General features: G+C 46.3%; 1 protein-coding gene across 5 annotated transcripts in view; it reads left to right on the top strand.

Moving 5' to 3' along the window:
• Positions 1-10,062, top strand: part of LOC149350915 (dopamine receptor 2-like) — a 240,260-nt gene extending 230,198 nt beyond the window's left edge. For all 5 annotated transcript variants that reach the window (XM_089580067.1, XM_089580071.1, XM_089580070.1 and 2 more), the window contains one exon: positions 3,105-10,062. In XM_089580067.1, the coding sequence (XP_089436193.1) occupies positions 3,159-4,517 (1,359 nt within the window). In that variant the 5' untranslated portion in view covers positions 3,105-3,158 and the 3' untranslated portion in view covers positions 4,518-10,062. The remainder of the gene's footprint in view (positions 1-3,104) is intronic.
• The last annotated feature ends 2,377 nt before the right edge of the window (positions 10,063-12,439 follow it).

The raw sequence follows: 12,439 nt of genomic DNA, 5'->3' as shown, positions 1-12,439 counted from the left end.
AGCGATTGCCTTAGTAAATAATTTATAGGCAACAAACAGTAAACTGATCGGTCTCTAATTTTCGAAGTCCTTGACGTCTCCTTCCTTAAGGATTAAGATGGTGCCAGCGTTCTTCCAAGCTTCTGGTACGCTCAAGGTCATACGGCATTGCGTATACAGGGTGACTAGTTTTAATTGCACAATCTCCCCTTCGTCCTTCAACAAATCTGTGGTTACCTGATCCTACCAGCTGTTTTACCCCTTTCGATTGCTGCCTGGGCTTTCTTTACTTCCTCTTTTGTTACTGGCGGGATGCCACATTGCTGTGTTACAGTGCATATCTCATTCACATCCTGATTACATTGGCTACAGTATAGATTGCGTAGACCTTCCGGCTACTTTAACTCTTATTCATATATTGCTAATCACTTTGCTCTCTTTGTCTCAGTGCATACATCGGGTTTTTGCCTATGTCTAGTCTCCTCTTCACATCCATAGGGCTGCCTCCGTTCTTTAGAGCATGCTCGATTCTCTCAATATTAAACTTCCTTATGTCGGCTATCTTGCGCTTATTGATTAACTTTGATAGCTCCTCCAGTTCTATTCTGTCTGTGGGGTTCGGTGCTGCCATGCTTTGGCTTTTCCTAATCAAATCTCTTGTCTCCTGAGAGATCCTGGCGGTATCCTGTCGAACCATCCTACCGCCTACTTCTACCCCGCACTCCGTACTGATAACTGTGAGATGATCGCTCATTGCTCGAGTGTTAAGGTCATTCTCCTGAGTTGAATGCGAATGTCTGTCCTGAAGCGATATCCTGAATTCCTCTACTTTCCCTTATTGCTAACTCGCTAATATCCTTCCGCTTCACTAGGTTCTTTCTTTCCCTCTTCAAGTCTAGGCTAACTTGAGAGCTCACCATCCTGTAGTAGGTACAACGCACCTTTCTGAGGACCTCCACATCCTGCACGATGTCATGAAAGGGTTATCGCACAGTATGAAGTCTATTTCATTTTTAGTAGCGTGTCGAAAGTAAAAACCGAGAGTAAGCGAGCTGCTGTTTTTTTTCGGGAACGTAAGCAGTGTTCGACAGCCAGCGCTTGCATTGAGATGTAGCAAGGGAACGGGGAGAGAATGCCAGCGGAGTTTCGTTGCAGCCGAAATTGTCCCTATTGGTCCGTTGCACAAGCTGTCTTCGTGCGCCTGGCGTCTCAGTTATGAAGTCAGGCAGGCGTCGCATGTAGGAGCCTCAATAGCGGCTAGGTTTGATGCCCCATCACCTTCTACCGTTATCGGCCGTACCTAGCTAGCGTTCCGTTTTCCGGGCAACTGCATGTGCATTGTCTGCAGCAACGGAAGCACGTTTACTAGCCATATACCTACGCAATCGTTCAGCGATCCGTTCTAGGGAGTGGCGTCAGCAACACCAAGCATCTTCGAAGGCACTATGATGCAAGCCGCGGTACGAGGGACACACACAGACCGGGCTCGCCTGAACAGCCTCTCCGCGTGATTGCCTCGACGCCCACCGAATCGGTTCGATGAAAGCGAGCCTCCAGATTCGTCAGGGTGTTAAAAATTCTGCGGCCTTAAAAGGGCAACGCACTTTGAATTGGGCCGCCCGTGCCGACATCTGCGAACTTTCTGAACTAATGCCTCGACATAGATGAAGCAAGTAATTACTGAAATTCTAGTCTAGTGTGTGAAAAATGCTGTGATATAATAACTTTTTTTTATTTATGTCCTGGCAGTTTAGCTATATGAGTATTGAAATCACGGCGAATTTAGGCTCGTCGTGTTTTGCTAATATCCACACTGCCATGAGACCCTCAAGATTGCTCTAAGCTGTGCAGGAATAGCATTTAAGTGCAAACAGCAGCTTTTTTTTGTCATTTGCAAACAGAAAAGAACAGCGTTAGGCATAACTCAAAGACAAAGAAGCGCTGCAAGCAGTAACTGCAGGTGACTGTCGCTAGGCGAGTACCCACCTCGGCAGCTCAGGGGTCATGGCGCCCGGTTGCTGAGTCGAGGGTTGGATGTCTGCCCCAGCGGCCTCGCTTCGAGGAGGCGAAGTGCAAAAGCGTCCGTGACTTGATATTCCTATGAGCGCTCAACAACCACAAATAGTCTAAGTTAATCCGCAATCCACAACTAGGGGCGTGCCTCACAGCCCGCAGCAGTGGTTTGGCATGTAGAAACCCATTAGCCAACCAAGCTAATTTATACGGCATCCTTCTTTCTAGCCCATGATTTATTTTATTCACTGTGCCTGCAATACCACTGTTTTAAGCAGCCGATGACGTAGGCTTTCAATAAAATGTACTATTTCATCTCTCAGCACCCATCCGGAATTAGAAGGCGCTCTGTCGAGTATCGAATATATTGATCCAGCTAGCAAAACCAGCGGTGTTCCCACAAAACGTTCTCAACAATTCCCATCGGGTAAAGTGGGGTTCGGGCCCAATTTAAAGAGCTTGGTAACTAGCTTAGCAGGGGGCTGTTCATTTGTGCACGTCACCCTAATGAACAATACGGGCAGGCGCACAACGCGTCCCATTGTTCACGCTTTCTGTAACAGGCAACGGATGCGACACCTGCAAAAGGAAAATAATAGTGTCAGTATTTTAAACGCAATATGCAACACTTCGCACTGCACCTTCCTCTGCCCGTTCGCCTTGCACGCCGCAGGACAACGCTACGGGCAAGTTCTGCTTAGGAAATAGGGGTGAAGGTAAAGTGAAAGTACACTCCTTAAGAATGAACGGCCGTCCAACACAGTACATATATAGGATTCGGTTATTCCGTAACTGTGCTCAGCAACGTGCGTCCGTTACAGTGAACAACGTTGCTTGGACCGACGTGTTGGAATATAACGCATATAGACCATCCGAGTCATGGAATGACTGAATTATTGATTAGAAAACCATAGGAAGACACCGCAGCCTAGCCATTGCGCTACTACCATACATGCCAGTTCTAAGCCAGTCGAAGCGAGCGAAGAGAGACGGAGCAGTTCACTAAACTTGCCACGGCGCGCGTCGATGCCATTGTGCTTGAAGGCGGGCGTTCCATGCAAGCCGGAGTCGCGGCGGCAGAGAGTGACTGTTCTTTTGCTTTTGTTTTGCAGCGACCCCGTGCCGGAAGCCAGAGATGAGCGAGTGAGAGGAGGCCCAGCTGCGCAATGCCAGCCCTCGGAGAAGCGAACGGCTCGTGGGACAGCCCGGCGTACAGCCTGCTGGAGCTGCTCTATGGCAGCAACGCGTCCTCCGTGGAGCTGGAGGTCCTGGGCAACGGGACGGTGCTGGACATCGTGCGCGACGCCAACCTCTCGCTGCTGGAGGAGAGCAACGCGAACACGACAGCAGCAACCGAAGAGTCGGTCCACGTCCAGCACGCGGCCCTCGGAGTGCTCCTGGGATTCTTTTGTTTCGCGACCGTGTTCGGTAACGTGCTCATCATGGTGTCCGTAGCCAAGGAGCAGTACCTGCACACCGTGACCAATTACTTTATCGCATCACTAGCGACGGCGGACTGTCTGGTGGGCGCCGTGGTCATGCCGTTTTCGGCTATCCACGAAATCATGAACAAATATTGGATTTTCGGCCAGGACCTGTGCGACGTCTGGCACTCCATAGACGTCCTGGCCAGCACCGCGTCCATCCTTAACCTCTGCGTCATATCGCTGGATCGCTATTGGGCCATCACCGATCCCATCAGCTACCCGTGCCGTATGACGCAGGCCAGGGCGACCACCCTGATCGCCGTCGTGTGGGTCTGTTCCGCGCTCATCTCATTTCCGGCCATCGCCTGGTGGCGCGCCGTGACCAAGCTGCCGCCCGCCGCTTTCCAGTGCGCCTTCACCGACGATGTAGGCTACCTGGTGTTCTCCTCGACCATATCCTTCTACGCGCCGCTAATGGTCATGGTGTTCACCTACTACCGCATCTACAAAGCCGCCGCCGAGCAGACGCGAAATCTCAAGCTCGGCTGCAAGCAGGTTCAGTCCTGCAACGGCGAAGAGTCCACCTCCGTGACGCTCAGGATCCACCGCGGAGGCATGCTGCAGACTGCCAACAACTACAAAGCCGTCTTTTCGACCTCGAACGAGACTTTCGACCGGAACAATGTGACCGGCACTTCCAGAAACGTCAAGAACTTCTCGCTCAGCCGCAAGCTGGCCAAGCTCGCCAAAGAGCGCAAAGCCGCCAAGACGCTCGCCATCGTCATGGGAGTGTTCATCCTGTGCTGGCTGCCGTTCTTCGTCACGAACATCCTGATGGGAATCTGCGGCGAGGCGTGCGTCATGCAACCAGACCTCGTGTTCTCCACAGTCACCTGGCTCGGATGGATCAATTCGGGCATGAACCCCGTAATCTACGCCTGCTGGAGCAGAGACTTTCGCCGGGCCTTCGCCAACGTGCTCTGTTGCTGCTGCCCCGGCTACTTTCGCAAACGGCAGCGGCGCCGCGACCGGCTCCGGCGCATGATCAAGGAGGACGCCAGCCTGCGCTCGCACAGCATCGAGGAGGCCGTCCTATAGCGACCGTCTGTGGACACCTTCTAGCCGCCTGTCGCGTGCTTGGCTGTGTCCGTTGGTACCGCGCCCTACGGAGCCGGAGCTGTTCTGGTCACCATACGGGTTTGTGTACATGTCATATCCCTGAGCTCATTTGTACCGATTAGTTGCATTCCACGCATCATGACAACGCAACACTTATTCCTAGGCCAATCACTGACCTGGGGAGACAAAACTGCGCAAATTTTGCAATTCAGCTTGGTTCTGTTTCTTTAGGAAACATAACATGCGTTGGAAAAGTTAAGAGGTTCACAAAACTACTCTTGTGTAATTGCAGTTGTACACTAGCCTGCCCATTTCCCGTGGGTATCATGACTGGATAAGGCTTGCGCGGTGGCCAGCCATATGCCGATCTTCCGCAAGAGGAGTTTTGAAAATGCACTTTCGAGCGTAACTGTGTAGACAAGCGAACGATGGAAACTTGCCTGCAGATTAAAACGGCAAATAAGGATCAAATAAAACGTCGAGAACAAACATAGTTGAAAATAATGTTTTCTTCGGTGTCCGTCATCAAACTATTTCCAGACAGAACCTGCTTCATTTTTGATTTTGTACAGTTACTTTAAAAGAAACGAGAAACCAGTACACATAAAGTATGCCACAACGTTGCTCATGCTCAGCGTTTCAGAGTTCATTCCAACTCTAGCGCTGAAGAGAAAGGTGCAGGTGTTCAGAAAGCACAGCTGAGCGCAGTAAGGGGTAGCTGTTTTTACTATCTTCCGCACGTTTGTGCACATCTGTTTTAAGGGCTGTATTGAAGAAATTAACGCCTGATTCACTGAGAAGTTAGAATACATCCGCCTTCACTAACTTTTGGCTGCAAAATATATCTTTTCTCTAGTGCAGCTAAACCCAGACGATATGAGGGAACAGCTGCAAAAAGGCGTGTTTTATCCAATCGGCTGCGAAACGTGAATGGACACGTTATAAAGCTAGAAAGTACTTTGTTCAGTTTCGCCACTACGTACTATTTTCTCGACACAAATTTTTGTGAATCGCAACAGAAGAGTGAATCACCGTAGTGCTTCAGCCACAGCGCACATTTTGATAAGCGCACAAAATCGAGCTCGCTCTTGTTTCTGCTTCTGTCTTGCCAGAAGTTAAATAATGCCTACGAAGGTACACGTAAGCATCGAGCTCAATCTACTACTTTTATCACGTGAGCGTTGGTTTCCACGTGATCTGTTTTCATATACTTACAGTTATAGATGGCACTCAGTAAACTTTTGCTTAACGTTGATCTTTTGCGCACTTTCTGGTTCACGAATTCAATGAAAAGGGTGAGAAAGTTCCTTATTTAAATGTATATAAAGAGAACTGTTGGCATTTTAGGCAACGCCAGCCACTTCTTTTCCTGTTATGTTGCAAAATACTTGGTACCCCATATTCCGTCAACTCATCTTAATCTCTTCACCACATGCACTGCGCACATTCAACTCCTTTTTCTAATTCGTTTAACAGATGTTTCTCTTTTTTTTTTCAGAGACATTTACCATACGTGCAGTGTATTGTGTAACATATACCAGTGTATGCCGCTGTGTGATGTTTGCATGTTCGTGCTCACGTACACATCTTGTTTCCTGCGTATTTACAAAGTCTATTTATCGTTCAACACATGTACATAGCTATTGGTATGAACGTCGTTGTGTATCCAAACGTATTTACTGACCTGTGGCGAGGAAAGCGTACACGCGTGAAAGGTTTGAATGATAACCTTTATTGAGAGCGGCCAGGCTGTTATATTGTTCAGTAAGCCTTGAGCCATGATCTCCAACATTATGCCTTTCACATAAGGGTTCATAAGCTCAAAAGCGTTTGTTTCATGCGCGGATGCATCTTTATTTAAAAACTGTAGCCTTTTGAGATATGCTGTTCAATGTCACCTTCCACCCGTGTTGAAAGCATTGTACTATCAAACATCAGATGCTATAAATAACGCTTGTTGCGTTTCGCTCCCTCAATCTTTGTGCGAAGCAAAGTAAAGGCGTTCACAACGCCTGCAGTGTTGTACTTACTAGTCTTTGTACTACATGGGTGTTATTTCTTTAGAGTTTATGCCTTTCTCATGTACGAACTCCTCTGTCCTCGGCTTCCTGGCAATGATCGGCTTGTGCAGTGTACCGGCCCTTTGGGCTTTATCACTTAACATCTCAGCTATTGGTCGTCTTGCGGCTTTCACAGTCCTTTCCTGTTTCTTCAGAATACAAGTTATCACTTTGTAATAAGTGAGTAATTACTCACTGACATCCACCCGAGCGCATCCATACGGCCACAAAGGAAAGCTATGCAGCTTTCTCAGAAACTTCGTAGTTAAAGAAAAATTCGTCCTCGTTCGGGGTTCGAACCCAGGAGCACCGCTTCAGCAGAGTATTCCAGCTAAAAAGCTGTCTAGCTAGGATGCTGCATATCTTTCCTTTGTAGCCGTACGGCTGCACTCGGGTGGATGTCAATGAATAATTACCACTTTACTACAAATCTACTCCACCTTGAGGAATTCCCCTGAAACATTTGACCAAGTTATCACTTTGTTTTGGATGGTGCCAAAACTTTCACTTCAGCTACCAAGTTTCGTAACTTCTCTCCACCAATACCACACATTTTTTTTTAAGTTAATAATTGTCCGTCTCAAAGCACCATACAAATTTTTCACATTCATAACGTCACATCCAGCAGTTTATTTGAACCAGCAAAAATATCACGTCACATTTCGTGCTGCTATACTCGCTGTGGCTATCAGTCTGCCGGAAAGCATGCCAATTTGCTTCCCCGAGCCATATAAACAAGTTTAAAAGTTACCTCTCAGAGGGCGCATGTCTCAGAAATTATCGCATTTGTTAAGCTTTTTGTTGTGCTTACATTTATGGCGCAGCTAAGAATTTATAACGAAATTACCGTAACTATAATTTACAAATGTAGCTGTTAACTCGGCTTTGCGAGGGAATATTTCAGTCTTTTTGGATTGAAGAATAAGTGAAGTGCACTCGCCTGGTCGAAAAGGGGTTTAAATGTTACAAGAAGACCTGGAATTATAAACAGATAGTCTTGTGCCGCTAAAACTTTCGCGTGCTAGCCGTAATAGTGAAATTGGAAGGTGAAAAAGCTTAAATCAAACTTTCATCTTAGTCGTTTACTGCGCAGGGAGTGGTAAGCACTCCCTGATATATTTTTTTAGCTTTTAACCCAAATAATGAATGAATCAAAGAGAGAAATCAATATTTTTTACAGTATGCTAGCCAATTTACCCACATTCAAAAAGCTATGTTAAAATTTGTTAACGCTACTAAAATTTGAAAAATCAACGTGCCTGTCGTCAGTTAGCAACAATTAGCAACTGATCTATTTTCAACAGTTCGTCCGAGTAGTGTGAAAGAAATATCGGAGGTCTAGAACCAACTCGAAGGACCAGGCACAATAGCCGAGTTTTTCTCCATGGAACGTCTTCCTCCAGCAAATGTTATCAAAAAGTAAGGGACGAGGTATTTCTGAACGTTTGGTGGTTGTCGCACATTCGCGACCGCTTTTTCTTCACACAGCTTCCTCACAGTGACACCAAACAGTTTAACTAGATAGCTCTGGCTACTGTCAACATGTTCACATTAAACTTTGCATACAAGCTCCTTTTATTAACGATTATATGGCTTGCAAAAGGTATGTCGCGAACTTGTGGCCCTGGTAATTATAGAGTTAGATGAGGAAGGTACAAAAGTTGTAAGTTCCAACAGAAGTTATTGTTTATCTACGACGAAAAAGAATAAAAACACACCTCCTAAATAGCCAAAGTTGTAGGGTTTATCATGATGGTTTAACATGATGGTTTCGAAGAACATGAAGCGTTCCGCGGAAGGGAGCAAACCTCTAGGCGAGTAAGGACCTAACATTTTGGTGACCAGAGCTTAGTCGCACTGCAGAAAGAGAAAAATAGAAATAAGAATCTTCCACCTAACATCAACTAAGTGGCGCACGCGTTTACACAGCCATCACAAAGCTGAATGCTAAACCACGCGGTATTTCCCACTTGAAAGCATTAGGCTTGCTACAAGCATTAGGGTCAGTGCGCCTGGGCAATGAATGTGAATCTCTAGTCTTTGTGAAAAGCCCAGAGTTAACGGCGTTCGTGACCGCAGGTAGACCATGTACTAAGCTGCGGGGCTGATATGGCATTCAAGGCGCTTCAAACCTATAGGTTTGAAGCGCCCAGCCTCTCACACGCCCAGCCAGAAATTCTAGAGGGGAAAAACCCTATGGTCCGACTACAGTTTCGGTCAGGTGAGCAACAAGATTTTTCGTTTGCACAAAGACGTCCATGGCGTGTTCTTTTACTTTTATTGTCGCAGCATCCGGCAGACCAATAAGAAGCATGAAAGTGTCACCAGCATTTTCCGGAACAGCAAATGAAGTAAAGCAAGTCGTACAAATTCCACCATCCGAACAGTTAGATGCTTTTGCGCATTACGAGAGCGTGCCCCACTGGGCCGAAATGTCTAGTTGATCAGATGTATATATGTTAAAAGCTGTGGCGCTAAATATCGCCGAGGTTGGGCAACATGTGTCAAACATTGCGCCTCCAAATGGCGTGACGCAGTAGCTCCTTACAGAATATAAAGGCGACTTAAACTTGTGGAGAATCTGAAAATATTTGAACTGAGTGAGCCCTCTACGTCCCAACATGCATGGCTGATTTGGAGGCTGCTGAGAGCATAATTTCGATCTGATGGCAGCCCTCCGAGTACGCAGCATCAGACATTTTGTCTCGCGTCGGTTTCCATACGTCTTTCCTTTGACCACTCAGTGAAAAGTTAATGTTAGCTTAGTGATCTTGTTTGTGTGCGATACACGTTGGGTACTGTGGTGTGTAGCGCTGAACAAAGACCGATGGCGATGCGTCACGGTAGCTTCTCTGTACTCGGAGTGTCGTGAAGCAGTGAAAAACAACACATAACGTGTATAAGGCGTTACATGGTAGTGTGTCCCCGTTCTAGTCCGCCATTCCCCTATGGTTATGCTTTAGTTTAAAGAATAAACCTTGCCTCGGGACAATTTTTTTCATTTTGACCATTTTTAAACAGGGCACACAGTGATGTTGAGGGCATTACAGAAGCAGTTCAGAGAACGTACGCATAAGTTTTAGAGCAATTATTTACAAGCACTGTCTATAGAAATTATTTAATAGGCCTTGACAACGCATGTCGCCATAAGAATGTTTGAAATTCATGCTCATAACATTCTTGTTATATTGGTTGTTCTTGTTTCTTGCGAATATCTCAACCGTCTTGCCTATGAGTCTATGTCCAGTGGATAATCTTGTGTCCCTGTTGTTTCCAAAACGTTGGAAGCCTGGCGTCGTAGCGGTCCTGCTGCTGACACCGCTGGCAGACATTATGGCGAATGAATTTTTCAGGTACTCATCTGCTTATTGTTTGCTTGGATTCTTGTAATTTGTTGTCTATTGTGTTGCCTTCTTCACAGCCTCTATCAACCCATGTGTCGCAAATAAACGTCTGGCAGTTACAAATAAGCCTCAGTATGTTTTTCTTTCATACAACATGCCCAGGATTTGCAGAAATATTAATAAGCAATGCCTATCAGGAACCATAAAGCCTTTTTGAAAACAAAAGGAATTCTCGCATTGGCGTTAGCCAATAGTTGCTCCAGCATGCTCATTTCCTCCTTACGCCAACTCCGACATATTGTTTCAGCAAGAAGGTGATTGAGAACTAATTTTTCATCATGATAATTTGCGGCCACTAAATGTGGAAATGCTCGGCTTTCGATTGAATTCATGCATGCGACCAGGAAATAGAAGGAGAGGTGGGTGGGTGGAGATCCAATATCAATCTTGGAAGCCATAAAGCGACTTCGCACACAGTACAGTGGCTGACATCTACCTACGGGGGTTTTCCGAAACCATGCAGCACGTGATATTTCCAACAGGCATCGCCTCATGGGCGGCCAGATTCACGAACCAATTCCCCCGTAATAATTCCTCTCTGGCCGCCCGTGTTTTGGCACTGGCCGGTCAAATTCGGAAACGAGTTGATAGCCAAGGCATGGCCAACCGTGAACTGACCTTTTGCTGGAATTTCTCAATTAAAGGGACAGTGAGGACGAATTATATTTCGCGTGTACTGATATACTGTCGCATTCCAACGACAATTAAAGACGGCTGAATTCGCTGAAAACGTGATAAAAAGATAAAAAAGATAAAGATAAAAAAATTAACTTCAAGTGTCGCCGTCACTGGTGGATTTCGCATGTAAACTGCTTTGCGTCGACACGCTTTTTTCTGCGGTGTCTGAGCAAGAACGTTCATTTAAAAACGAGGATCACGGAATCCGTTTCGGTGTAAACGTCACGAATTTAAAAAAAGAAAAACATTTAAAGGCTGCGTTCTCAGCATAAACGCGTCTTTTGATGCCGGACAAGCATTTTCATACCCAGAAAGAACCATAGGGTGATTTTTACTAAAAACTAAAATTTAATAGAGTTGTCTCAGCATTCCTTAAAGCCGCCTGTGGCAAACAGAGCACATTAACCGCTAAGGGCGTCACGCACCAGTTCCAGTAGCTGTTTTTCTGCTTAATAGTACCAGGGGTGGTATCCCGAGGCAAACTCTTTTCTCTTCAATGTAAAACCAGAATTCTTCGCTTTCCATTCCTGGAAAGAAGTGACTATCGTAGAATAAAATCACGTTTTTGTTTTTTACACTGAACATCAAGAAAAGTATTGTGACCGACAAACCTAACACAAAAATACGGGGAATATGCGACGAACGGCAGGCTTTAACCTCTTTTGGTATCTAAAATAAAACGCTATTCTAGGTGATTCAGAGTAGAAGAAAGGAAAGAAGATGAAATTCTTCAAACACAAACTGACAAGAAGAGGATGGGATCCTCAGTGCACTCTCCAACGTTTCGACAAGAGAACTTCTCTTCGTCTGGACATCTGCGGTCATCAATAGCGGCGGCTATATAAAAACCTCTCACTCCGAGAAGGAGGAACCGGGGTTCGTGTGAAGGTGAGTATGCGAGTAGATATATTTTTCTTCTTTTTCAGGCCGTACATCCAGTTTCCTCTTCCTTTTTTCTCAGCAAGAGATGAGGGAAAAAATATATTAAGAGTGAGAGTGAAGGTATGTTTATTTAGAAGGGGTGGTTCTTGAGCCTAAATGAGAAAGAAGAGGTGGGTTACAGGCGGTGCAAAAGGCCGACGTCATGGCGAAAGACAGAAGCGACTTTAACAGCGCCCTTGAAGAGTTAGAAGGTTTGTCCGGTGGCCGAATCCAGGTCTCGTAAGTCGGCACCAGGGTACGGTCAAGGTGGCGCTCCTTATAAACAGTGCCCCCAAGGAGAGGGAAGAATGGGTGCAGTCGATTCCTCTTCACCCTTAGTCCGGGGCTCCGTTGGCTTCCGTGATCCAACGGCCACGCTCGATCAGCCGTCGCCGGTAAGTCGGCTTACGTAGTGCTGTACAACATACGGCCTTGGGGGGGATATAGGGTGTAGAGCTGCGGACGGAGCCAGACAAACTCACAAAGCGCGCTTCTTTCTTTTTTATTGCGCCAGCGTGCCTTCTGGGATAAAGTAATAATTTGCAAATAATGATACATGCCGGATTCGCATTCATGGATCTCACACCAGGTGTTCTTGGTGCTCATTTCGTGCTTACTAGATAAGGGGCCCACCCTTGAAAGTAAATGTCTGTTCAAATAAAGTTCCCTCCCTCTTTCGACGCAATGCTAGCTTCACTTCGTTCAAAATCTTATGCGAATCAGGGCGTAAAGTGATAGTGTGCTGTGCCCCCTTCTAAAATTCACGCGCCCATGCCAGTCAATATGAATATGATTTCAGGAATCATTGCAGGATTTTAGGCGGACAATCGCACGTGCT

The sequence above is a fragment of the Amblyomma mixtum genome, chromosome 3 (assembly GCF_055824585.1).
Source record: "Amblyomma mixtum isolate Tamu chromosome 3, ASM5582458v1, whole genome shotgun sequence".
NCBI lineage: Eukaryota > Metazoa > Arthropoda > Arachnida > Ixodida > Ixodidae > Amblyomma > Amblyomma mixtum.
This window is presented reverse-complemented; position numbering and strand designations above follow the sequence as displayed.